Here is a 27,566-nt window from a genome sequence, read left to right on the forward strand (position 1 = left end):
GGCATCATTTTTGTCAGGCTGCACAGATGAATCACATACTAATAATTTGCGTGGGTTTGACAGCAGAGATCCATCACCACTCGTTTATGCGTTTGTTAAGCGTTTGTAACAAATTCCTATTGTTCCTCTGTGGGTCAGTAAAACTCTGAGCATTGTCTCTTAATAGATGTGAGATATCGCTGAGCTCAACCAAATGTTTCAGCATGAAAATCAAACAGCTGATATTGGCATGCCCAGTCACATCATCCACCCCAGCAACTGGAGGATGGTTCCTCATTAACGTTGGCCCGGATTAGTTAAGAAAAAAGAAAAAACACCACATAATGTCATATGGAGACAGTCTTTCATTTTCTATATCATTAGTCTACCTAATGGGAAACTTATGGTGAATAAATAAAATGTTGAAGTGACTTTGGGAACTAAACTGACAGTGACAAGTATCCAAATCATGCATGTGGTACGTACTTGGCTCCTCTCTGCTTAGGACAAATCTGCATTTTTCTTGACAGGAAATAACTAAACACAGCGACTGTTGCTTGTCCAGTTTGTCATGGATCACACCACAGCTGCTGTCTGATTTTTGATTTTTTTTTTTTTTTGCTGTTTTCAACAAAACTCCACTCCAAAATCAAGGCAGTGTGAAATTCAAGTGTAAAGAAAAAGAAAAAAAATATATATATATATACATATATCTGTGTGCGTCTATATATCTCTTTCTATATACTTGAAAACAACAAAAAGAAATGTAGACCAAATACTTAAAGGTTTTATCTTTATTCAGTTCAGCTATATTCTATGCGTGTGTAACGTAAGAGGAAGAAGATATCTGCTGCTTCTGAATCCAAAGAACACCTGAAACTTGGTGATGGTGTTCACGATTGGTTTATTTCAATGCGTGTCTCTTTTGTTGGGATGGTCGGGGGTGTTTAATCAAGAATGAGGATAATGACATCAATCTGGGTAGCGCTGCTCATGCTCTGGAAAAAGAAATGTATGGAATTTTTGGGGGATATTTTATTAAGCTTGTGATGGCTCCAGGGTCATCTTAAATGTAGTTATCCATCCATCCATCCATCTTACTCTATCCTGTTCAGGGTAGCAGGGCGCTGGAGTCGATCCCAGCTATATGTGGGCAAAGCCAGGGTACACTCTGGACACGTCAAATGCAATTAAGCTCAATTTAATTATTACAGGTGAAGCCAGTTCAGCACTTATTGACAACATGTCATCATTTAAAATGTAATTCCAAGAGAGAGGCGAGCATTTCTCAAAGATGTGACCTGACATATTCGACTTAAAGTGCATGTTGGCCTCTGTCAGTATTTCAAAAATCATTATATCCTTCAGTATCTTAAAGGACGTTGTTTTCATCTTCACACATGATGATGCAACTAAACTGTAATAAGTTCATGCATGCCGTACAAAAGATTACTCACATTTTTATGAGGGGGGAGTTACAATGAGCCGCTGGATCATCCCCAATGCAATAAAAACAGAACTCTCTTAAGTATAATAGATGAGTAATTGCACAAACTTTGTTCCCTTTCTGTTCTTTTCACATTGATATAGACTCTATAAAAATGTCAGATCTGTCAGAACACAAAACTAATTTCTGTATAAAACAAATCTTTTTTTCCCCAGCATAACGTGTTTCATCTTGCCAATCTTCTTTTTTCTTTTTTTAACTTCTGATTTCAATGCCAGCGTCCTTGTCACATGTCCAACTTTATTCAAAATGCTTAAAGAGGCTACATTGGCTAGTTAATTATAAGATCACCCTGCAAGTTGACACCATGTTGGGTTGGAGGACAAACCTGAATAAAATCTATTGAGACATTTTAAAGCATCGGAGTGCTTAAAAAAGGAGTGATTTTGTTTTGGTTGATCAGCTGGGGCTGAGGAACAGCCATGTGCAATGATAACTGCTTCGCGCTTGTGTGCAGAAGAGCAATGGTGATTACTTGTGCAACATCACCAACACATCTGCTTCACCACTGCACGACACTGTCTGGAGATATTTCTAAAACGATCTGAATCGGAAGCAATCTAGCATTTTATTTCCTTGAATCCATGAATATTTTTAAATGGTAAACCCTTTAAGTGAGCAGTGCAATTTCAACAAATGAGACTCAGTTTGACTTCAATAAAAGCAAATCTGTTCGCTTCAGCCCTTAACTGAGAGCATCTCTGCATATTTATAGTTCGTTCCTCTACCTGTGTTATGCCAGAGCCTACCACTTCAGTTCCTAAAGATTGTTTTACTCTATAAATTATTCACAGAGTGTTACAAATGCTAGATACACAGATTAGGCGGGGGCATGCCGCTTTCACTCTGGTTGAACTGACATGAGTCAGACCTCTAACAGTGTGTGTTTTCCTCTCATCTACCTGGCAAAGAACAAGAGCCCTACTGCTTTAGACCTGTGCCATCACACTCAGCTTCATTTTCCTCTTTGGCTTTGATAATCCACTTGCACGAAGAACTTTTGTCCACACAGAAAAGGGCCTTTTTTTTTTTTTTTTTTTTGCAGTTATATATGCATACATGTATATGCCCTTGTAAATTTAATCATTGCCTGTGTATCTGCTGTATTTTCTCCTTAGGTTTATTTATTCAAAATAATGCCAAGTGAGAGACATTTCATATGGTGACATGGTTAAAAGTGGAAAGTGGAAAACGGTCAGAGAAACATCAAGTACATCAGAACCGAATCATCTATCAGAAAACTTGTCTATCAACATAATCAACGTTTTCATTTAAAGCAGATATCATTGCTGTGTTGAGTTTGAAAATCAGTACTCATGGCGTAAGTGGTCTTGGATTATTTTTGTATTGATCATTCCATTCCAATGCAAGAAGAAAAAAAGAAAATCCCCAAAGTATAACCTATGCTGCTGTGTGTTTATTGAGTTGCAAGACTGAATTTGCCACCTTTTCATAGTAGAAGCTGTGTATATGGAAATATGAGGCTCAGATAATTATTAGTTATATTTTCTGTAGAGCTGAGCATTGCTGCAGAATGAGAATGGGACACAGTGCGCCCTCTAGTGATAATTTCAGGTACTGGATATGTTTCAGAACAGCACAGGGCACTCACCCTCTGGGTAACATAGTTTGTGTAGAGCTTTTGCGTATTATTGCCTCTGAATCTCTGCATCTTAAATAATTTGACCCATAACTTATTTCATGTCCATGGAACAGATAAAATGGTGAAACTGTTGAGCCCTGAGCACATGTCATTATTCATAGGACTTCCTATTATAGGAACCATACTTATCCACAATACAGCACCTTATCGCAGTCTACACCAAAAAGCACAATTACATTCAATCTGTCTCATTCAAACATGTGCTTAAAAAAAGTCTTTACATGTTGCCCCTATTCTGATCCAAATTAAATGTTGTAACCATGAAGGGATACTTCCAGCAGGGTTTGGCCTCCAGTTTGACTTTATAGGCCCAACAGTGTCTTTAAAATCAGTAGTGAAATCTTCCAGGTGCGTCGCCCAGTTCCGTAAAACAAACAATTAATCTGACGAGGAAACTTGCTTCCAACATTTAGCTGGATCGTGAGATACTGTCCAAGAGTCCTCTGGCATTTCCCTTTCAGCTGGCGTCACTATGGCCTCCGTCCGAGTCGGAGTCCTCGGCCTCATCCGCAGATCCAGTTAGGGGGGGGTAAGGTCTTGGCTGGTCTAGGTTGACATAGGTGAGCTTCAGGTTGATGTAGTGCTCTCCTTCCAAACAGGACAGAATCTGATGTACCTCTGTGACCAAGCCACGGAAACTCGGTCTGCGCTCTGGCTCTGGATCCCAGCAGGCCAGCATGATTAAATAGCTGTGGAATGAGTAATTGTGCAAATGATTGAATGAAAGCTTAAGTGAATAAATATGCAAGCAGGTGAGTAAGCCTCTGAATGAAGGCTATTGTGAGCTGACATATGGTAACACAGAAATGAGCCCAGGCATACATTTGTGATACCCCTGTTGAATTAGATTAAGATGCTAAGACACATGTGCTGTCGTTTTAATGTGTATGCTTGTTGATATTGATGAGGTGCTCTTGTGAATCTTACAGAGTATCGGGGCAAAACTGTGGCTGTGGCAGCCGACGTCCCTTCAACAAGTAGTGAGTGATGTCATAAGGATCCACATCTGGATATGGGCTGGCACCTCTGGTTAGCAGCTCCCACATCAGGATGCCATAGGACCACTGAGGAAGACATAAACATTTTCACACAACTATAGAGCGTATCAAATACAAAATCTACCTCTGTTAACGTGACCATATCTAATGCACTCACCACGTCAGATTTGGTTGTGAACTTTTGTGTTTGTAGACTTTCAATGGCCATCCACTTCACTGGGAGCTTTGCCCTCTTATGATCCTGAATGCTGTAGTACTCCTTATCATAGATGTCCCTGGCCATGCCAAAGTCAGCCACTTTCACTGTGAACGTTTGGTCAAGCCTGCAAAACATCAAATAAAATGAATTAATCCCCAGAGGCTCTCCTTTAATGAACATAACTCTTGACCAGCAAGGAGCACTACCAGAGGACCAGAAGACAGTGAAATAGTACTCCTAACAACAAGGGAAACTAACAGCTACGGCTGCTGATTTCATGAAAAAGGTAAGAGAAATAGCAATTTATAACAGGTTGAAATGTGGTAAATTTATATTTTCTTATTCAGTTTACCCATGATATCAACAATTTATACATTTTTTGAAAACTGACCCGTTGACAGCTGTAATTACTCCTCTAAAACTGGCACATCAAACTCTCAAACCTGTATGAACTATACATTTAGTATGTAAGACCAACCAACAAAGAGCAAAAAATTGGCTCTGTGTGATATTTTACTAACTAAACAGTTACATAGCTTTTAATGGGGCAGAACACAATATTTTCCTGACAAGGCACGGGTCCATAACCAATCCCACTCACATGCAGTTACGTGCAGCAAGGTCTCTGTGAACAAACTTCTCTTGAGCTAAGTATTCCATGCCCTTGGCAACCTGAAGGCCAAACCCGATCAGATCTTTCACTGTTGGGTTCTGACGGCACAGAAAAAAAGAAGAAAAACAGAAATTTCAATGAATGTTTTTCAAAGGTCAATCCTCCGGCAGGTTAAAAAAGCAAGTATTATCAGTCATGAGTGTCCTTATTTAAATTACCCTTTTCTCAGAGCGGATGAAATGACGCACGTCGCCATGCTTCATGTACGGCAGAACCACCAGAGGGAGCCCTTCTTTAGGCAACATGATGCCCAGCAAAGACAGTATGTTGGGGTGATGGAAGCCTTTCATGATGATGCCTTCTCTAAGAAACTGGTCCACTTCACCAAAATCTGTGATTCCTGTCAGTAAAAAAAACAACCAAAAAAACCATTGCATACATATACATATACATATACATATACATATACATATACATATACATATACATATACATATACAGACTAGTTTGCCACAAAAAATATGGATTTTATTCTTGAAATAAAGAAATATTCACTTACTGTTCAATGATTTAACAGCACAGTGAGTCTCCTGTTTATTGCTGTCTATCAAATAACCGTGATACACAGTTCCAAAGTGACCTGTATGAGAGAGAGAAGAGCTTATTGAAATGTGAAAGAAAGAAAGAAAGAAAGAAAGAAAGAAAGAAAGAAAGAAAGAAAGAAAGAAAGAAAGAAAGAAAGAAAGAAAGAAAGAGTAGGGGTTGTTTACCTTTGCCAATAATCTGGCTCTCTTCGATTCGAAGCATCTCAGCAGGGATCAGCACGTCCTTGACCTCTTCGAGAAGATCTGAACTCAAACTGATCATTGAGATATTGTCCCTTGGCAATAGAGGAACAGCCAAATGATCATAGCTGGCAGCGTACAGTAAACCTTGAAAAGCCACTGCTCCTGAACCCGATGTTTGGCTGGAAAGATCCACTGTGATACACGACAGAAACATGCAAGAGAGACAAATATCACCTCTGTGGAATTGTTACGATATGAATTATAGTATTGACGAAGTTCATATCTAATATTCTGCCTCATACTTGTGTTTCACCAAGCTCAACGCACAAAGGTCTATTTCTCTACAGTGACAACCACAATGTTGAAATCAAGGAACATTGAACAACAAGGAAACTTCGCCATCCATGTATGGATGTATGGATGGATGGATGGATGGTTTTATTTGAAGGTCTAACCTCGTCTGTAGTCACCTGTTGGAGAAGCAGTGTGATGGCTTCCCATACGGCTCCGTGACAACATTGTTGACAGACGATTTTCTATGTTGGCTGAAAAGGATACAAATGATATATTAACGTGTCACCCGATGGAAAACAGGCTGAATGTTTGGGTAAGTGAGTAAATAGTTAACAGTAAACAACAATGAAAGAGCTGTACAGAAAAGCATTAGAATTTGACAAAAATGTACTGAGACACAGCAGACGCCTGCTTACCTCTCTTTTTCTTCTTCAGATGAATCATCACAATCAATGCAAGGCAAGCACCGACGACGAGTGCAGCAATGATGCCCAGGACAATGCCCGCAATCACTATGTCGTTGTTGCTTTCACGGTATACTACCGTACCCACATCATGAACTTCGCCATTCACACACACCTACATCAGTAAAAGAAAAGGTTAATTGGACATTCTTTAGTCTTAGTTTTCAGCAGAGGTGTGAGTGTATTGTGATGATGTGGAAGCGCACTGTCTTACTTTAACAGGAAATCCCTCACTGGGGATAACGAGGCCTTTGGGGATCCTGCAGGTCAGCTCATTTTGCAGAACCTGAGCATTGCAGTTCACACCGCCGATGAGCATCTCGATCTTCATACACGTGCTCACTGAATTCAGTTTGCTGTGCTGTAACACACACGTGCATCTCAAAACATTAGAATATATTGGAAAAGTACATTTTTTCCACTCATTTTGCATTTTTTTAAAAACAAAACAAAGAGTGAACGTACATGCAGTGAAACTTCCGTGTCTCCGGGTTTCTGGACTAACACCTTGTCATCGCTTTCAAAGGGAAAGACTGTAGCGTCATGGTGGTAGTCAAAACGTTTCTTCCAGAGGTCACTCTTCCCATCAACGTGAATGGAAATCTGTCCCATCTCAAACTTTTCCTCCGGCATTTCCTCTGTGAAAGCAGGGGCCCTGCACTCCATGTGAGTGGCATTCTTTGGGCCATCGCAGACCTCAATTGAAATAAGGAGAAAATAATAAAAAAATAAATACAATACAAAGGTTTTTTTTCCATTTCTGTTAAGAAATAGTGTTGTCTATTTAAAGGATTTGTCATGCATAGCTTTTACATCCTTAACTCCTAGACCATTTAAAAATCAGCAACTAATAGAAAGCAGAGAGCCCTGCAACTGCACGCTAGTCATTTGAACGCCACACAAAACGCCTGCATTGCGATCAACATTATACAAAGACATTTGTGACAAGAGCAGCTGAGTGCCGTCAGAAACACACGGTAATCCTGAAGACGTGACAGATATTTCGTCTTTAAAATCTTCCAAAACCAGAGTATCAAGAATCCACTCACTTTCTGGACAGGCTGCAAGAGGCGATTATTGGGAGTGTACTGAACCACAGTTTTGTGGGCGGAGTCGAGATGTTGACCTTCGATGACCAGCTTGGAGCCACTGCGTGACAGCATGAATGGAAGCAGGTGAAACTGGCGTTAAGTATTAACATTATTTCGTTTGAGGAGTTTTTCCTTTGAGATAACAACAACTTAAGTTCAAACTATTGATACCAGGTCAGTGTTGTACCTTTGGAAACTGCAAAGGGGATAAACAGATTTTATAACAGGGTCCATCTTGTAGGAGAACATCTTGGTGGCAGTCACTTCCAGGTTGTCAATAGAGACTTTCACAGGTACTTTCCCGACACTAGTTGCGGCTGCTGTTTGGCAGATGATTGAAGATGAAATCTCTGTTCCTTCCGAAACACTGAAAGCAACAAGAGTCACTGTCACCAAAACATGCAATTCTTAAAATATGCAATTGGGCAGGGAAAAGCTGTTAAAGCAGTAGCCCCAACCAATGTGGTGATAATAACATTGGTATGTTGAATATTTGAGCAGTTTACCTCTGAATCTGACACTCTCTGTCTGCAAAGTCGACTGCTCGCTGTTTCCCAGAATTGAGATAGTTTCCTGTCAGTGTAACAGTTGTTCCTCCAAACAAGGGTCCAAAGTCAGGCTTGATGTCTGTTATGACGGGTTCCTGATCAAAAACAGGCAAACGCATGACTTTACCATCAACAAACATAATTTCCATGCAGTATTAATTGAATGAATTATAGACAAAAATGCATTTCAGTTTTTTTACTCACCACAAAGGAAAAGCCACAAATCTGTACTGTGCCTTCAATTGAGTAGCGGCCCCCCACCAGCCCCTCGTGCACTTCCAAAGTAATGTTGAGGTCCTGGTTTGGTCTTTCATCGTGAATTTTGAACACCAGCCTGAATTACAAAACAAAATGAACAACGTTGTTGAGGGTGACGCTCCGGTGAACGAGCGGTTTCCAGCCACACACATCCATACAGTCAAACACTTTACCATAAATGGAACAGTTATTGTGGATCATCTTTAGCATTGATGATGTTTCATATAGCCTTTGGAATTGGTTTCTCATATTAGATTACTAACACTGTGATAATGTAAAGAAATACACAGAATCGGGTAAAGCTCGTCCAGCTGAGCTGATTCACTTGCTTTGAGATTCAGTACCTCCCACCTGGATGAATGATAGTGCACAGACAAATTACCACCCAACTGTAGGCTGCAGTAATGACAGATAGAAGTTATATCCTAGTCAGACATTGTGTAAGAAAAGCTCCTGCGTCGGCTCTTGAACTTAATTAATAACCACATGAATATCAGCACCAGGCAACTTCTTGGAATGTGTTGAGTATAATGCAATGCTTCCGATAGAAGGGTGAAAAAAGAGAAAATGTCTGATGTGTCATCTTCAGAGACACACGGAACGTCTGCAACTCACTTTTCACTGTTGCTCTTCACAGGCAGGACGGTAGCCACGGTACCAGAGCTCACTGTGACGATGTGCGTTTTGCCACTGATGATGCTTGGTCGCCCAGGGGACTGAAACTCTGAGCCGCACAGCGTCACCTCCGTCTCTCCGCCAACAGGCGCCGTTTTTGGAAAAAACTGCAAAGTCGCAAATAAGCAACAACAGTTTCTCCCTCAGTAGAAGAAGAGTATGGTAAATACAGCTCGGTGACTCATTCTGTTTAAACTTTAATCAATGGCTAACCAGTCACACTTAACAGCAGATCTACCTCTGTTATGACAGGCGCACAAGAGTCTTTGTTCCAGTGTGAGGTACACTCATGCTGCCGCGAGCAGATTCCTGAACACCAGCCGCAGTTCATGAAGCGTGGAGCCGTCAAACACATGGAGCATGTCATGAAATGTGCACAACCGGGTCCTGCAGAGGGAACCTTGAACATCTTGATTCAGGAGAGAGCAAGAGAGGGGGTTGGGCCATGATGGAAAAATAAATATCACAGCAGGAACTACATGCAACAGATATTAAAGGTGACAATGAGAAAAGTTAAAATACTTTGTTACTTTGTGTGTTATATTTACTACTGGAGGTGCATTTTGCCTTTTCCCTTCCCAGGTGGATCATTTAAACCCCCTTGTTTGATTGAATTTAAGGTTTTACATCGAATGTCCCTCCTCCTGTGACCTACACTTTGCTCATGGACCCACAGTAGGGGGGCCAATCTGGGGAGAGATTCCAACTATCAACCACTAATTGCGCATGTTCATTCATTTTGCACATACATAGCGTGAAAAAAACCCCAAACATACAGAAACAGAAAAGGCATGAATCAAATATTCTTCTCACTCTCTTACTGCTCTGGGTCAAACAAAAGGATAAAAAAAAAAAAAAAGTACATTTTCGAAAAAATTTCCATCTTAAATTTGTAGTTGCTTCTGAGAGGAATTATCTTTCTTTGTATCACTTCTTTGCAATTACACCACATCCATTGGTGTATTAGATACAAAAGACAAGTGAGTGTTTGTGGATCTCCACCTGTACTTTGGAATAAAAGAAGGACCTGGAGCCGGCTGTGACAGCCGGAGAACGTATCATAAGCTGCCCACTACGTCCTACAATCAGACGTACCTATAAGGACCCCACTCTCACTTTACATCACCTGTTATCCCCATTAAACCCAGTAAAGAGATACAAACCTATAATAAAACCTTTTGCAAATTGGTTGGATTGGACCACATTCCTGTCCTGTATTTATATTTTTTTCATAATTTCACACTGCTTGCTTGAGGTTCAAAACACTTTCTTGTTGCCCCATGAAAGAAAAATGCAAGCGATCTATGAGGGGGAGAACTAATGGCCAAATAGCTCAAATTGAAGCACATAAAACTGATGACAGACTCAGAGGCAGCAACACATTCCCCATGTACTGTGTTATGTACGCCAATGAGCTACTTTTTTTTTCCATTTACTTGAGCTTTCTAAACACACAAGTTTACATTATACTGCTAAAGTAAGAGGTGTGTACTGCTTTGGTCACATCTGAATAGCATAATGAAATATCACCTTATTTCCAACCACAAAGAGAAGTGAGTCATCCGGGTGCATGGCTGCTGTCCTGGATACCCTGGTGTCTCCAAGCGAAAAGTTGGCAAAAACAACTGGCCTGTACATTGTAAGTATCACCTAGAATGGTGAAAATGGGCGGTTACATAACAAGGACTGTCACATTTAATGTTTATTACATGCATTTGCACAAAGCAGAACAGAAATGTATCTCAAACACAAACAGGCCAGCTAACAAAACCCCAGACGTCTGTTCACCTGCAGTATTCTGCCATCTGAGGTACCGAAATGCCCCAGAGTGTGATTCCCAATGGTGTTGACCAGGACTGCGGTGAAGAGGACGTCTCTCATCTCGCTGTTGAAGAGGTCCACTCTGTAGTACGGCTTCGACACAAGTGTAGGCTTTTCTGTGCATGTGTCATTCCCTTCAGAGCTCTGTGCAAACAAGAAAACCACATTCAGCTTTAAGAATTCACGTATTTGGGATTATAGGTTCAGCTGATGAAGAAGGGCAAATATCCTTTAAGGCAGATACACATGGAGATCAGTAAATGCATCACTATTCGTGTACTTTTGTGGGATTGTAAAAGGGACACAGTGTATTGAGTCATTCATAAAGAGGAAATGCTCTCGTCCCACCTCCAGTTATAGTAACAGTGAGAGGAAGGTCATAAAACAGAAGTGACTTCAGCTCTGTTTACTTGGTGACTGTTTCTTAGAGCAGACTATCAGCGACTAAGGCTGGACTTCCGATACCTTTGCACGTAAAAGAGTAGACAGCAGGTCAGCAGAACATGAGTCAAGCTGACGTTTCCCCCCCCCAAAAAGAAGAAGAAGAAGAAGAAGACAGGATACGTTAAACTAATGGTAAACATTCCACTCCAGAGCACTTAAGCTGACCTGCCCCAGCATGTTTCCCACTTGGGGGCTCAATATTCTCAGTCTTTGATCTTTTGAGTTACTCTGAATGCTTACAGTTTAGGTTTGGATATGTACAAATTACAACTTACAGTATTTAACACACAATTCCAGAAATACAATACCAGATTTATATTGACAGCTTTATTAGTTAACCAGTGTGTTCCATCTCTCTCTCTCTCTCTCTCTCTCTCTCTCTCTCTGTCTCTCTCTCTCTCTCTCTCTCTCTCTCTCTCTCTCTCTCTCTCTCTCTCTCTCTCTCTCTCTCTCTCTCTCTCTCTCTCTCTCACTCTCACTCTCTCTGCCCCTCCCTTCTTTAATATTCCTGTATTTCCTACTCACACGAACTGCGTAGACGCAGTCCAATGCTGACCCTCCCCCTTGAAATTCCATCTTTTTATCAGATAGCTTTTACAGCTTGCATTTATTGGCACACATTCCTAGTACACGTCTGTGAAGGCTCAAAGGACACACATTGAAATCCATAAAAGGGAAAGACCACACCTTTCCTTTTTTCTTTCTTTTTTTTTTAAATCCCGTTTGCAGGGCTCCAAGAGTTGCTTTCAAATTCAACGTTGGAAATCTGTATTTACGCTTCCGAGCCTCTCTCTTCTGCTGGCTTATCAGAGAGCATGAGAGCATCTTTACAATGAAAATTTGACATTCTGTGCATTTCATCTCAAAATACAACAAAAAAAAACCACTTTGACATGTTAACATTTGCCACCCTGATACTGAGAAAGCCTGAAACTTCTGACTGAATGAGCAGTGAAATAGTGTAGCAATGTGTGCAGGTCACACACTGACTCATCCACCCCTCCCTTTGCTTTCATTGAGCACACACACACACACACACACACACACACACACACACACACACACACACACACACACACACACACAAACTCACACCCACGCACACACACACACACACACACACACACACACACACACACACACACACACACACACACACACACACACACACACACACTCACTCACTCACTCACTCACTCACACACACACACACACACACACACACACACACACACACACACACACACACACACACACACACACACACACACACACAGTACTGTCTTCAATAAAGCGATTTTTTTTTGTTTTTTATTACTCAAATCATATTAACGCAGTACAATTACCAAGTGATTTAATTACACAATGTTTGTCTGGACAGGACATTTCCTGTCTGTTCATAGGTTGACCTTCGTACTGCTCCTGTGCTATGATGACACTCAAGCATTAAAAAAAAAAATAGAATGGAAAGAAAACAGTTTACTCACCTCATGTGGGCAGCTCTCGCAAGCCTGGAAGTGACACAGACCTCTGGACAGCTGCTCTGTACCTGAGTTGCAGCAGGCCTTCACACCGATTTCGATCGCATGGTTGACTGCAGTCAAAGGAAATGCGCACATGGCCGAGTTTTTTTGCGGCTCACCCCGATCATTCACTTCTGCGAACACCCCGTACAGAATATCCTCGCTCACATCCACCCTCAGGTCTTCGGCCAAGTCCTTCCCTGCTCGCCCAAAGTATGCCGCCTGTAGCCCGTTATACACAATGTCCCTGAAACCGTCCCTCCATCTCCTCCTGCGCTTTGGTTCATATCGACACTCCAGGACCACCTCTTTGTACATCCACGCCTCAGGAATCCAAACGGGCAGCCGTCCCAGACGAGTCTGAAAAGGTGAATCGCCCCTGGAGGGATTTTCCCTCTGCAGGGACAGAAAATAGACATAGTCCTTGGTGGAGAAACTATATATGTAGTCAATGCTGTAAGAGTCACGCAGACTGGGGAGAACTGTCAGGCCGTTTGAGACCATATGAAAGCCGTCTTCGGTTGAAAGTGGCCTCATCACAGATATGGACCTCCTCGGGTACCTCTGTGTCACTTTTTCATTGACTGAAGCCGCTACGAAGAACAGAGATGTTGCTGCCTGTTGTACGATGTTGACCATCGTACCAAGTGGACTGGCCAGACAGTCAGGACAGTTGTCTGGGAAGTTTTGTGTCTTCTTGTATAAACACTTAGGTTGAGGCTTTGGAACGCTAATGTCAATAAAGTAACAGATCCCATGCTGAGTACTTCCACAAAAGTACAAGTATGGCAAAAACCTTCCATCGGGATCCAAAAGCAGGACCTCGTTGTCGTTATCCACTTGGTCCTCAGGGTCAGCCTCGATGTCGCACAACAGGCATGTTTCACAATCTGGACTGCCAACAGGTCCGGTTTTCACCTCCCATTTTGTTTCCCAGACCTCATCGATTGCCACTATTTCATTCTGGCATGCGACGTACACCTCCGTAGGCTCACTATCCCAGTTCACTGCGATGTTCTGTATTTGTTTTTCTGTTCGAAAATGTGGCAGGGAATACTTGACAGTGAAGTCCTCCAGCACTCGAGGGGCGGAGGGACATCTGTGCTCCCCCGAGGCCGTTTGTGTTTGTATCCATATGCATACTGCCAGCAGAGCAGTCACAGTGACCATCTCCACGTCACACTCCAAGGTGATCGACTGCTACCTGCAAGATACTTTCCTCGAATAGTGCATTCTGGAGAACCGGCAGGAGCTCTGTGAGGGAAAACAGGAGACGGTTGAAGCTTCACAGACAGACTGTGTGACTCTCAACAGAGAAGCATTGCTTTCAAAGAGTAGGTGGATTCTATAAACATGTTACTGCTGCCTGAAGAGGGAAAAGAGCATCAGTTGGTCTGTGGTTAGGCAGTTGTCTTTTCTTGAAAACATTGAGACAATCACGACTTGATATTGAAGTGTATGGGACTGATGTGTATTCAACCGGGCTAATAAAGCCAGTGGGAAAATAACAAGTTGGTAGGGTCTGGTTGAAAATCTAAATGGGCAAGACACGACATGCAGTAACATGTGGAGCAACCGTGGAAATCTTCGAGCCTCCACAACCACCATTTACACAGACAAAGTAATAACTACATTATGTGTGTCACCATACATATGTTATCTTAAAAAGTTCATTTCAACATACAGAATTAAAATAACTGTATTTATCTGTTGGTACAACCAATTCAAACTCATTTACATCTAAATGGTTGTAAGAATGGCTCTTCAGCAACTCCTATTAGAACCATCCGTTCTGATATTAGTTATTATAGAAGAAAAAATATCTGCACAAAAAAGAGCAGTTCAATAAATTAGATATCAGTGTAACTTCAGTCAGTAACGTGGAACAATAGTCACTTTCCACAAAAGTATGCAAATGAAAATCTTACCAGGCTTTGGAAAAGGTGGAAATTTCTCTGAAAGTCTGGCCAATAACTTCTTAATTAGAAGTCCTGATGAGGTGATAAATATCCTGCGATGGTGAAGCCCCTCTCTCTGACCACACTCACCTGACAGCCTCACTGCCACTGACGCTGGGTTTACTCTCAGTGGCACCGAGCAGCTTCACGACAGAGGAACACTGCAGCCTGTGACCTCGAACTGCATCCTGTACAACCCATCAACATAAAAGCAAGAACCAGCGGCAGGAAGAGGGGAGGAGAAAATGCAATACAATAGACAGCTCGATATACAATGCAGTACAGTGTAATACAATAGAGTAAATGAACTTCACTAATATAGCACTTTTTACCTTTTTGATCGCTTTACATCATTAATCACACTCACACACCAATGAAAGGCACTGTCACTCCGATTTGAGGTTCTGTGCTTTGCTCAAGGACACTTTAGCACGTGGACAGGAGGAAATGGGATTCGAACCTGCTACCTCACAATTGGGAGACGAAGGCTCTACCAAACAAGTCATGCCACCGTGTACAAAACAATACAATACGATACAATACAATGCAATATGGTAAACTACAGTACAACGCAATACAATAAAGTACAATATAATACAGAATAATACAATGCAGCACAGTACAATAAAAAGTGTAATACATTGGGCAGGAAAAACAACAAACAAAGGAAAAACAAAAGTCATAATGGTAATACAATTTTTATTATGTTTATAAAAGTCTGTGTACTTTAATGAATTCAAATGTACAACAACAAAAGATGTATTTTATTCTCATGAGACTCTAAAACCGTTTAACATAAAGGCACACTTCTATAATATGAGCACAGGACAGACACAAGCCGGGCTTTATTTTTCAGACGACTAAAGGGAAGTGATGCAGTAGTTTGTGTTGATTCACAGTGATTCCCTCTGGAGACGCTGTCCTGTCAAGCCGCACCCGCAATGAGGAAGTTTGGAAGAGTTGCGAAATCTCAGCGCGACGTAAATATCCTCCGTTTCCTTCCAGTATCGTCTCCTATCAGCAGAGACAGCTCTTATCCACTGTCAGTGCGTCACATATACTGGTCTACAGGGGGGGAAATGCAGACACATTTCGAAAGGGGCTTTTTGCCAAAAATGCATTGCATTCAGATGAGGACTAGAGGTACTGTTCAAAAAATTGGCTGCTCCAGCCAGGAAGTTACGAAAGGAATGTATTCTCTCTCCAAACTTTTTTTTTTTTATGGTAATATACAGGAAAGGAAAGAGTGAAGAATCAGTACATATATCACCAGTGATTACTTTATAAAACCTCTTTACTCACATAATCTGCCCCTGCCAAATAGAATTGAAAGTGTCCTATGAGCTGCTGTATATTGAGCCCTACAACAATATAAGAGCATTAATAACCATCATTGTCCAGATAAAAATGTCACAGTTGTCATAATGTGGCAGTACAGATCTAAAAGTTAAACATCTACCACTGAATCCAAAGTTCAAGTCAAATAGACTAATCTGGTGTCTCTCTTCACACTTTCACTGCCTGGAGCCTCAAGGCACAAAGATCCATAAGCTAAATATTACACACTAAAGAGGGCTATAAGAGCTGTGATATTGACAGAGGAAGAAAAAAAAAAAAACATAGACGTACGACTGACAACACAGAGGCTGTGTTTTTTCCAGCTCAACGAGGATTTTGTCATAGAGGCAGGTATTAAAATTAAAGCCAGAAACAACAAAAGGTAAGGACGTTGCATTTAGTCCTTGAGTTGGAATCTGTTCCTGCATCACTGACAAAACCATGAACAAAAAAAGAAACATTAAGACACTGAGTTGTTTAGTTGCTACTCAACCATTGATATTTGAAAATACATTATTTTTTTGTATTCCTGCAATTGTGGAACACATAATCAGCGCCATACAAATGTATTCTTTACTGTGTTAGCGTGTTCCTCATTCAAACACCACAATGAGGTTGCTGGTTTGCTTCTTAATGCTTGTAATTGATGCGTAATGTTGAATCATATCTGGTCACTCCATTGCATTGGGTTTTCTTTGGCTCTTCTCCAGACTGAACCTGTTGAAACTAATGACAAATATATGAGGCAATACCAAGGTGTATCATTGTTAGTGTCACCATGGAAATGTTAGTGTTCCCTCCAGGCATGTTTTAACTTTGATTGTGTATTTACGTACAATGACACCAACTCATTCAATTCTGAATCAGGTTTTATGAATGCCGATGTTCTGGTTTAAAACCAACAAACAAACATCCAATGGTCAAACTCGAGATGTATGTATCTTTCTGTGAAATGAAAGTCAAACTTTGAAATCATCAGGGGAAAAAAAAGACTTGTTTTAGCAATTTTATCTGAAGGAACATGTATAAAGGTTGGAATTTCAACAGACTGGACTTTTCTGACAATACAGTACATTGCAGCAGTATGGAGATTTTCCATAATGACATAAAACAATGAAATTTCTATGTTCTTTACGACCAATAAGTATGACCTGTCATGGTTTAGTACTTGAGCAAATATCGTAATTTTGAACATTAAACTCACTTTTAATATGTGTTTAATAACATATCAGTGTTGAATTCGACTTTTGAAAAGTCACACAGAGTTTCATATCTCTTTATGTCAAGGTTTCCTCTCAAAAATTTGAGTAAGGCCTGCTGGGAAATATTTTCATCCTCCCCATAATCTTTCTGTTTTTGTTCCAAATTGCACCCAGTAGAATAGAAACTCCTTAAATTGTGTAATTCTGGCGCTTCTATCTTGTTTTGATCATCAGTCCGGAGTCGCCCTCTAGTGGCCAAATAAGAACAAACCCTCTATTTAATGATAAACCTTGTTAATATGAAACGAAAGTGAAATGCAGTCGTTTAAACTGTAACCGTCTCAACCGGTTTACTTTCTCTTCTTGCTTTCTTCTGTTCGGTTGTGTGTTTTCGAGGAGTTCGGTCTAATCCGGTCTGGTCAAACTACAACATGTCAGGATCTGGTGAAATCGATGAAGGATTTTACTCTCGACAGCTGTGAGTAGTGCTGATCATGTTGATGGATTGTTATTTATTCAGAGTATTATTGCTGACACTCTCCTCGTTCCAGGTATGTCCTGGGACATGAGGCAATGCGTCGGATGGGCTCAGCCAGCGTCCTCATAGCAGGGATGAAGGGTCTGGGGGTGGAAACAGCCAAAAATGTGATCCTGTCCGGAGTGAAGTCTGTCACTGTGCAGGACGAAGGTCAGACCTCGTGGAGCGACCTGTCTTCACAGGTACTGAAAGCAAATTAATAATTTATTGTTATTTCATCAAGGTTCTTATGTCATTATTTATTCAAAGTGCTGATGTGATTGTTAAAGAGGTCATATTATCCAGCTTTTCAACACTTTCTCATGGGTCTCGTTGTTCAATAAAATGTATTGACAGTTTATTGGCCCCAAATCCAGTTTTTCTTTAATTTTCAACCATTTGAATATTGGATCATATGAGCTGCATTCAGAATCTGCTGTGTCTGTGTGAGCTGGACTGGCTCCGCCCACACATGTCCATCTATGGAAGAGGAGGAAGTACTTCCTCTCCTGGCGCCAGAGCAGAGCTGCCTAATTGTGGGAGGAGTCAAAGGGAGGGCCTACCTTGATTGTGATTGGCTAAACCCGTGATGACGCTATACAGGGTTTGATTTCTGATTGGCTTGTTGGAGCAACACACTTTTTAAAAACTGAAACAAGCCAGGGAGAGAGAGGACAGACTTTCTTCACTTCTGGGGCGTCGTTACAAGTATGGGGACGATTAGTACTGTTGGAAAACGATGAGACAGGGAATTTTGCACAACATGACCCTTCTAAAAGTATTTATTTCATATACCTGTATGTTGAACTGCAGTCATGATTACTGGAGCAAGGTGGTGTGTATACTGCTATTGTTATTATTATCATCCATCTTCAATACTGCTTTATCCCATTCAATCACATAAATGAGGAGAACATGCAAACTCCACGTCATCACTTTCTCACTGTGAGGGAAAAGTGATGACCACTGCGTCATTATTATTATTATTTTTTTTATTATTATTATTATTATTATTATTATTATTATTATTATTATTATTATTATTATACCTGCGGAAAAAATATCTACATTGAACGAGTTGTCTCTTTATAAATGCTTTGGCCCATGAAGGTGAGGAACTAAGAATGCATAGTGAAGTGGTGGTTTGCACTCTCTCCTCACAATGACAATATTCACGGTTTGAGTCCAGGCCTCTCTCTATCTGGAACTTCTCCCTTTGCAACTGTGGGTTTTCTAACACTTACTTCAATTTCCTTTCAGTCATGTGAGCTGAAACATTCAATGTATGTTAATTTGTGACTTTCCAGCTGCGATCGAACCTGCATGTAAAGAAGATCATTTATGAAACCTGTCAACACTGTTTCTTAAAGCTTTTTTTTTTTTTTGCTGTCTAGCAAAAGTGAACACTTGTGTTTGAAAATAGCCCGTTGAGAGAAAGTTACTGCACTTTGGCATTCAGTTCCCATTATTTGTGATTTAAACACATTTTTTTCATCTTCATCTTACACAAAGCAGCTGAAACAATATGAAGTTATAATCTCCAGAACTAGTAAAGTGGGAACACTCTTGGGCTGAGATTGTTTTACCAACATGCTATTTACTGTCACCTCCAGTTTTTCCTGAAGGAGTCTCACGTCGGTCAGAACCGAGCCTCGAGTTCCGTCCGGCAGCTGGCTGCCTTAAACCCGCATGTGCACGTGTCGGCTCACACCGGCCCTCTGGATGAGGAGCTTTTTCTGAAATTTCAGGTACTTCTTTAAAGGTGCACCGAGCTACCCTGTTGATACTCATTGGAGTTGAGAGTTTGAACGAGCAAATACCAAGAACATATTGTAGCGCGGTAACATGGCTGAAGAGACTTTTGGGAGAATGAGTGACCTGTCGTCCTCCAGGTGGTGGTGCTCACTGACTCCTCGCTGGATGACCAGAAGCGTTTTGGAGAATTGTGCCACTCTCATCAAATTAAACTCATCATAGCAGACACCAAGGGACTCTGCGGGTAAGTGCATAACCAATTAAAATAAATTTAATGAAGGCGTAAAAAGGTAGATGTGAAAACATCGTGGTTTGATTGCAGGCAGCTGTTTTGTGACTTTGGAGAGGAGTTTGAAGTCCTCGATCAGAATGGAGAAATGCCTGCTTCAGTGATGATACAACATATCTCAAAGGTCATACTTTCATTTTGTTTTATCGCTCTGGCCTGTTTGTCAACTCAGGAGTTTCCTGAGTTGTCAAACGTACTCACATTCTTTACATAAGTAGAAGTGCAGACACTTGTATGAAAAGACTTTGGACCTATTCGTCTTGTTCTGAAAGATATTGACGTTCAAAAGTAAAAAGTGAAACATGAGTTTATTGATAGCATTGCAGTTGTAATGTCTTGTAACCTGTGAGAACTTGTGTAAATCCTCCATGTTTGTGTGTCATAAAGAGAAAACTTTCTTTTAAAAAAAAAACCTCACAATTTTCTCACGACTTTTATTGCTCATGAACGCGACTTTCACTGAAATGATTTTCAGGACAACCCTGGCGTGGTCATCTGCACAGACGATAGGAAGCATGGACTTTCAGATGGATCCAAAGTTTTCTTCTCTGAAGTCCAAGGCATGACAGAGCTCAACAACATCCAACCTGTGGAGATCAAAGTTGATGGTTAGTGTTGCTTTATCATGATTCCTCCTTCTTTTTCACACTTTCTTAATCTGATTTGTTCATAGTCACTGTGGCCACGAGCCACAATCATTCCCACAATGCATCCTGCTGAAGCTCCCAATAAGACTGAAGTCTTTATCACATTATCTTTAATGTGTAACTCCTATCAACAGGCCCGTATTCCTTTAGTATCTGCGACACTTCAGCGTTTTCCGAGTATCAACGTGGTGGCGTAGTGACTGAGGTTAAACAGCCCGTCATGCTCAACTTTGTAAGTACTAATCAAGTCTGAGTTTAACCTCAAAAATATTAATTTCCATCAGTCATCAATATCATTAAAATGACCGATATGAATTACAGAAACCACTGCATGAAGCTTTGAATGACAATGAGCTGCTGATATGGACTGACTTTGGAAAGATATCACGGCACCAGACTCTGCACTTGGCGTTTCAAGCCCTGCATGAGTTTGTGAAGAACGAACAAAGACTCCCTCGCTCTTGGTGTCAGGTCTGTTAAACCTGTGTTAGTGTTGCTGTATGATCATTACGCCACTTAAAAGAACCCCCCCCCCCCCTCCAAACTCACTTGTTGGTGATTGCTTGCTGCAGTCGGATGCAGACTCCCTGCTCGCCCTGGTGAGAGAGCTGAACACAGTGGCACAGCTGAAGCAGATCGATGAGGCCGCTGTGCGAAGCCTGTCCTGCACGGCACGAGGTGATTTGGCTCCTGTGAACGCGTTCATTGGGAGCGTGGCTGCACAGGAAGTCATCAAGGTAAGGGCAGAAGTCAGTGCCTGATATAGTGCCTAACATTGTGTTGATTTGTACCCTTTTGAATACCCTTACAGGCGTGCAGTGGGAAATTTACACCTCTTCAACAGTGGCTGTATTTTGACGCATTTGAGTGCCTTCCTGCAGGGGAGGATCAGCTGACACAAAGTGCAGTTTTAGAGGTATGATGACCAAAAAACTCAACAAATACAAGAGGAAGTGGTCCAGATTCAGATCTGATAAAACTGCTTTTGGTTTTTTTCTTTGATAGAACGGCACGAGGTACGATGGGCAGGTTGCTGTGTTTGGGTCGGCGTTCCAGGAGAAGCTTGAGAGGCAGAAGTATTTCCTGGTGAGGACAGGTTTGATATTTGTCCAACAGAGGGCACACTGTGCTCTCTTATGCAGGATCTCCATCTGTGTTTATCTTTGATCTTGTCTGGTGTTGATGATGGCAAGGGCAGGAAATGGCTGTGATTCAGGTGGCATTTCCTGGCAGCGCTGACCGCCTGTACGGGGGCCCATCTAACAGCGCTGCACCTTTTTCTGTTTGTTGATTTAACATGTTTCACTGAGTTAAACAGTTTGTGCATCGGAGAGTAAAGTTACATTCAATAACAGACACAGATACAGAATCCAAATGATCTTTTCTATTTGCAGTGCATTTGCATTTTTACTTTAAAATCACTCTCCTTTTGCAAGGTTGGAGCTGGAGCAATTGGCTGTGAGCTTCTTAAAAACTTCGCCCTCATTGGGCTCGGGGCAGGAGAGGAGGGGCTCATCACCGTTACAGACATGGACTTCATAGAAAGATCCAACCTGAACCGACAGTTCCTGTTCAGGTCTCAGGACATTGGGGTGAGGCAGCACACAGTCCAGCATATCACAACTGCCTCTTCTCCCTCTCCTCATCGTCATCCTCTTCTTCCATCTCTCCCACTTGGCGTTTTTTCTTGTTTATGCTGACTAATTGAAAATCTCTGAGGGTTTACTAATGAGACTGAACATATTGTGACTGTCAGAGATGTGTAGTGTCCGACTACACAGATCTCCCATTCTGCATCACATGGGATTGTTTGGCTTTGTAGTTTATTTTAGGAACATATCAAATAGCTGATCTCGCTGTTTAGTATACAACGATCATTACCTCAACTTATGTAACGTGTTTCCGTTCAAACGATGCCGTGCAAGCGTAATTCACAGATTGTTACTGTTGCACATTAGAGGTCAGACTGATTATTGACATAGAGCAGCTTTTTAACTGGTGATGAAGCAAATTTATCTTCTATATTGCTAATTATTTTTAAGAAAAGTTGGTAGAAATACCCAGTAACAGGCCTAGATAATTGTCTAAATAAAATGTGTAATTTATCATTTCTTTGCACATAGATGTTATCTCACAAACATAAACAAACCGTTATTTGACTTTTCTATGAACAGAAATCTAAATCAAAAGTTGCAGCCAAAGCCGTGTGCGACATGAACCCCAAGATGAAAATCACTGCTCATCAAAATCGTCTGGACCCTGACAGCGAAGGAGTGTACGACTATGATTTCTTCATGGGGCTGGATGGAGTGGCGGCAGCCCTTGATAATGTGGAAGCCAGTGAGTCTAATGTAGAATAAACAAATCCCTCAATATGGACCCATTTGCACAAGATAGTCTAAAAGAAAGTGAGTTCCCCTTTCTGCTGTTCAGGGGTCTATCTGGACGGACGGTGTGTCCAACACCAGAAGCCGATGCTTGAGGGAGGCACTCTTGGGAGCAAGGGTCACACTCTGGTGGTCGTCCCTCACCTGACGGAGTCCTATGGACCAGGCAAGTCAAGTTCCGGCAGTGCCATCCCACTGTGCACCCTCAAGAACTTCCCTCACCGAATCGAGCACACGCTGCAGGTAAGAAAATAAGTTCATTTATCGTGTGTCTGCTCAAATCTTGACCTTGGGTGTTGGGGAGAAGGTCATCTGGATTAAAAACGATCAAAATTTACATTTCAATGAGTTGTTGGGGTGAAGCTAAATGGACACTCTTGATGTTTTATGTTGAACAACACCTGTGTTTTTGTTATAGTTGTATTTCCTTGCTTATACATTGATTTTTAGAAGAATTAGTTAGCTGGTATTTAAGTATAATGTTTATTGTTGGACAGTTTACTATTCCAGTGTTGTGGAAAATCTTGTTATTTCCCATTAAAAACAAAATAATTTTTTTTTATCCATATAATTTCTACACTGCTTTAACCAGTTCAACAACTCACGGTCACGATGGGTTGGAGTTCATTTCAGCTGAAAACTGATGATGGCAGGGTATATTCTGGACGAGTCGCCTGACATTCACAGGGCAAACACGGAGAAACATACACACATTCACACTCACTCATAATTGCCTTTTAAAGTGACCAGCTGAGGAAACTAGAGTATCTGGAAAAGACCCGCAGAGAACAAACAAACCAAACACAGGAAACTGAAATCAAATATTTTCTCATCTTGATGTTGGTTTTTGTGCAACTCTTCAAATAAATCCGAACTGTATTTCAGTTTTTGACTTAATCATTGTACAATGTTTGTGTACATTAACTTTTTTTTGCTTTGTTTAAGTGGGCCAGAGACCAGTTTGAAGGACTGTTTAAGCATGCTCCAGAAAATGTGAATCTCTTCCTGAGGTAAGAGAAGATTTCATCCTTCAATAATTCATAACCACATTCATAACGAGTCTCCACTCTGGTGCCAATCTGCTGTCACTTAACTTGCTCTTTTTTTTTTTAACAATGCTATTCCAGTCTCTCAAAGCATTCCAGTCAACCTACAAAAGCTAATGAAGTGGTTCGTGCTCATTATTCTGTTTTATAAACAGGAAAACATGTGGTTGGCTTTTAGCAGCAAAAATGACAGCCTGTCATGCCAAGTCTACAGTCTGTAATGTGGAATTCACATCTGCCCCAACACTGTCTTTCCTCAAGTCATTAAAGGATATGTGGTTTATTTTTAGTCTATTGTAAATCTGAAAGAAATGTGGAAAGCCAAGTTTGTTATTTCACAAGCAAAATTGCCAAAGATTAACATAAAACAGCAAACTATTTGTAAAGTAACAGATCAACAGTGATGGATTTGAAGCACCAGGTACAAACAGAGTCTGAGCTTTGAGTCCTGGAGCCGTCCTAATCCAGCCATTTCTTTGAGAAGCCCCCTGTTTACTTTGGTAAGGCTTGACAGTAATCCCGCACTCGCTGTAAAGTGCTTAAACACTTACTTCTGTCTTTACACAGACGATATAGCAGTTTCTTTTATTACTCTTGAGTTAAGAGAAGATATCATGAATGTGGCTTCACGAATACCCTCGTCATCTTTTCTTTCCGGTTTATTTCTCAAATATGGAAAAAACGTCTGTGGACGTTTCCCTGAGGGGGTCAGCTACATGTCATAGTCCAGCGCATTTTAAGTCATGGGTGATGAGGCTATGGAAAGAGGCAATCATGTTGTGTGTTGTTTCAGTCCCACCCATGCTGCTCAAAGCAGAACTTTGACACTAAATGTTCCTGTTTGGACGTGTTGAGGTGTAACATTCAGGCAGATGTGTTTTGTTTCCACTGTGTATTCACCATTGTATGGTGAGCTGGCACATGATCGTGGCCACACTAACTACCTGTTCTTGTGGGTTCAGAGTTGCTCTGACGGAGCACGTTACAAACGTACTAACCTTTTGCTTCCCCTGCTGGTAAATGTGAATTCGGGAGTCAAAAAAATTCCCACTTGAGTCACTAACTACGCAACTCCTAAAGACAAAAATGTGTTTCGTCATCGTCTTCTGTGTTTAATACAACACATTTGTCTTTCATTTTCACTTTGTACGTAAAACTTTTTTTTGATTTTAGTTATAAGCAGTTGCTACAATCTCAATACTGTTTTGTCTTAACTCTTTCTCCTGTGGACTACATGCAGAAAGATATTCCAAAGGCAGGATCACTCATGAGGATATGAGCACTTAATATCTGGCATTACACTATTTTTTGTTAACTAGCGGGGACATTTTTTTTTTACCCCCATTAACCTTGTTTTGTTGTTGTAAAGCTTCCGTGCTCACGATAGTTTATAGATTCAGGACTACAATACACTCAAGTTAAACTTTCATATGCGCATCAAATTTTAGAATGAGCTGGCCAATTCACAATGGACCCTGAATCAAAGTTGGCCTGCTGCTCATAGTTCTCTTAAAGTTAAATTTTGCTTTCTGAAAAGTACATTACAAATATATATTGTATTAATTGATTGCAAGCCCTTTTGTCCTTGTATTTCTGCACAGCTGGTGGTTATTTTATTGGTTTCATGGTTGTTGTTTTTTAAAGGAATTGCTGTTGTGTTTCCTGCAGGGATTTGGGGTTTGTAAAGCGAACTCTGGACCATGGAGACGCTGAGGCCATGGAGATTCTTGGAGGGGTGTGGAGCAACTTGGAGGACATGGAAGCTGGAGGTCAGCGTCCAAACAGCTGGGAGGATTGTGTCAGTTGGGCACGCTGCAAGTGGGAGACTCTCTACAACAACGAAATCCGTCAGCTTCTGCACTGTTTCCCTCCAGAAGAGGTAAAATTACGCTTAATAACTCTCCCTACAGCCATGTAGTTTGAATATGTAATTAAAGTTTATGGGCACAGAGGGGCACTGTTGTGTATGAGGTGTTTGCATGCTGATCAATTAAACAGGGAAGTGAAGCAGTGGTGTTGCATTTTTGTTTTGCTGCAGCGTTTTTTTTCTTCCGCTGAAACCTGAATCACACAGAGCTGCTGCTGATAAATATCTCCAAGGGGCTCTGAGGGGATTATAATCTGTCGAAGCATGCAGACAGTGATGTCACATCTTTCTGTCACACTTGGGGGGATCAGTGTCAACCCAAACAAGCCCTCGCTAACCACAGTCTCACTTCTGGGCCTATTTAATATCATTACAGGTCCTGGAGGGTTTTGGAAAACTCTTCCAGCCAAAACAATCATCCATTCATGACTACTTAAATATTTACAGAAAATACTTGTCACATACAATCTTTATATCTTTCTTCATGGTCATTGCACACGCTACCATAACTGTCGCTGTTGTTTTTGAGTGCTGGTTCTCTTTTTTCCATCCATACTTCTCTTTGTCCTCATGCCCTGAAAAGTCATGCGTAACCACAGACTTTATGACAGTTAACATCAGCTTACCTGACAGATACCAAAACACAAGCAAAGCAGTTGACCACAGTGGACGTAACAGCTACCGATCTGTCGTAAACATGCAAGTAAATCAAGCAGCCAAATCCATGTGTTGGAGCATGTTTATTTTACACATGCGTCAATGTGAGTCTCAAAGCTGAAATGTAGTCAAATAAAAGCTGTTAAACTAGAATGTACCACATGTGATAGATTAATGAATGTTATGCATGTGTAGGCATACAGTTAGAAATGAAAGATAGTCTTCGTTTATGATACGCGCTGTTTTACAATATATGAATCCTGCATCCAATTGAAAATACTATAAATTACTCTTAAGAGGATTAATAAAGTTTTAGTTAAGGACAATGTAACACCAGGGTTTCAATCTTGTTTTCTCATCACATGAACACAACACCTTGGCCTGTTGTTACTTATTGTCTTATGTACAGTTGGCAAATTGGACATTTAATAAAAATGAATTATTTCTTGTGCTTTTGATACTTAAATAATTGAAGACGAGTCGACACTATTTGAATACCACATACCACAAGTCAGTAAAAGAACTGCAACACAAAGGATGTCTCAAAAATAACAGCATTAAAAAAATTTACATGTTTTTTTGATACGCATTCTTAATTTTCAAATGAATGTACTGGAAAAACATAATTGTACAAACTTGAAAGTACAAAGTGATGGAAAATAAGAGTAAGAAGAAATTTGAATTATTATTCTTACTGTATTCTCACATTTTTATTGAATAAAATTACTATTGTCTTTAAGTCTTACGATAAAAAGAAATAAGAGACCGTTATTGCGGCATTCACTTTTGCAAACACCAAATAAGGCAAACAACTCAATAAAACAGCAATTCCATATAGTATAAAACCCCGAAACTCTCACCAGCATGTAAAGTAATACATTTTACACTGGTGCATTCTGAGGGCTCATAAACTTGATTCATAGGTTATTGAAGAACAGGAGGATCATGGGAGCGCAGCATAAACGTTTCTAAACGTATTATCCTCCCCCCTAAAGGAGAAATCATTGTCATTGTTACCACCTGTCCTGCTCCTCGGCC

The 27,566-nt window shown here is 40.9% G+C and overlaps 2 protein-coding genes across 4 annotated transcripts in view; one reads left to right on the forward strand and one right to left on the reverse strand.

The window, feature by feature from the left end:
- Positions 1-2,527: 2,527 nt before the first annotated feature.
- LOC308108593 (macrophage-stimulating protein receptor-like) lies at positions 2,528-14,933 on the reverse strand. Its single transcript, XM_080461679.1, has 21 exons — positions 14,794-14,933; positions 12,830-14,119; positions 10,866-11,042; positions 10,608-10,727; positions 9,316-9,486; positions 9,018-9,184; positions 8,349-8,478; positions 8,103-8,239; positions 7,784-7,963; positions 7,555-7,654; positions 6,971-7,201; positions 6,720-6,866; positions 6,458-6,620; positions 6,203-6,292; positions 5,730-5,939; positions 5,519-5,599; positions 5,178-5,359; positions 4,948-5,057; positions 4,305-4,470; positions 4,077-4,213; positions 2,528-3,838 (listed from the first exon to the last, which is right to left on the reverse strand). Exons 2-21 carry the CDS (start codon positions 14,033-14,035, stop codon positions 3,607-3,609), a joined length of 4,137 nt encoding a protein of 1,378 aa, XP_080317805.1. The 5' UTR covers positions 14,036-14,119; positions 14,794-14,933; the 3' UTR covers positions 2,528-3,606.
- Positions 14,934-17,664: 2,731 nt separating this feature from the next.
- uba7 (ubiquitin-like modifier activating enzyme 7) overlaps positions 17,665-27,566 on the forward strand; it is a 32,139-nt gene continuing 22,237 nt past the window's right edge. For 2 of the 3 annotated variants that reach the window (XM_080461912.1, XM_080461914.1), the window contains exons 1-16: positions 17,725-17,841; positions 17,915-18,083; positions 19,494-19,628; positions 19,773-19,879; positions 19,958-20,048; positions 20,400-20,532; positions 20,706-20,803; positions 20,893-21,042; positions 21,144-21,308; positions 21,383-21,487; positions 21,577-21,657; positions 22,008-22,163; positions 22,746-22,911; positions 23,005-23,201; positions 23,904-23,968; positions 25,673-25,883. In XM_080461912.1, coding sequence (XP_080318038.1) covers positions 17,795-17,841; positions 17,915-18,083; positions 19,494-19,628; positions 19,773-19,879; positions 19,958-20,048; positions 20,400-20,532; positions 20,706-20,803; positions 20,893-21,042; positions 21,144-21,308; positions 21,383-21,487; positions 21,577-21,657; positions 22,008-22,163; positions 22,746-22,911; positions 23,005-23,201; positions 23,904-23,968; positions 25,673-25,883 — 2,076 coding nt within the window. In that variant the 5' untranslated portion in view covers positions 17,725-17,794. Of the gene's footprint in view, positions 17,842-17,914; positions 18,084-19,493; positions 19,629-19,772; positions 19,880-19,957; positions 20,049-20,399; positions 20,533-20,705; positions 20,804-20,892; positions 21,043-21,143; positions 21,309-21,382; positions 21,488-21,576; positions 21,658-22,007; positions 22,164-22,745; positions 22,912-23,004; positions 23,202-23,903; positions 23,969-25,672; positions 25,884-27,566 lie in introns of all 3 variants that reach the window. The other variant, XM_080461913.1, reaches the window with a different exon arrangement.

The sequence above is a fragment of the Lipophrys pholis genome, assembly GCF_963383615.2.
Source record: "Lipophrys pholis genome assembly, chromosome: 4".
Lineage (NCBI taxonomy): Eukaryota > Metazoa > Chordata > Actinopteri > Blenniiformes > Blenniidae > Lipophrys > Lipophrys pholis.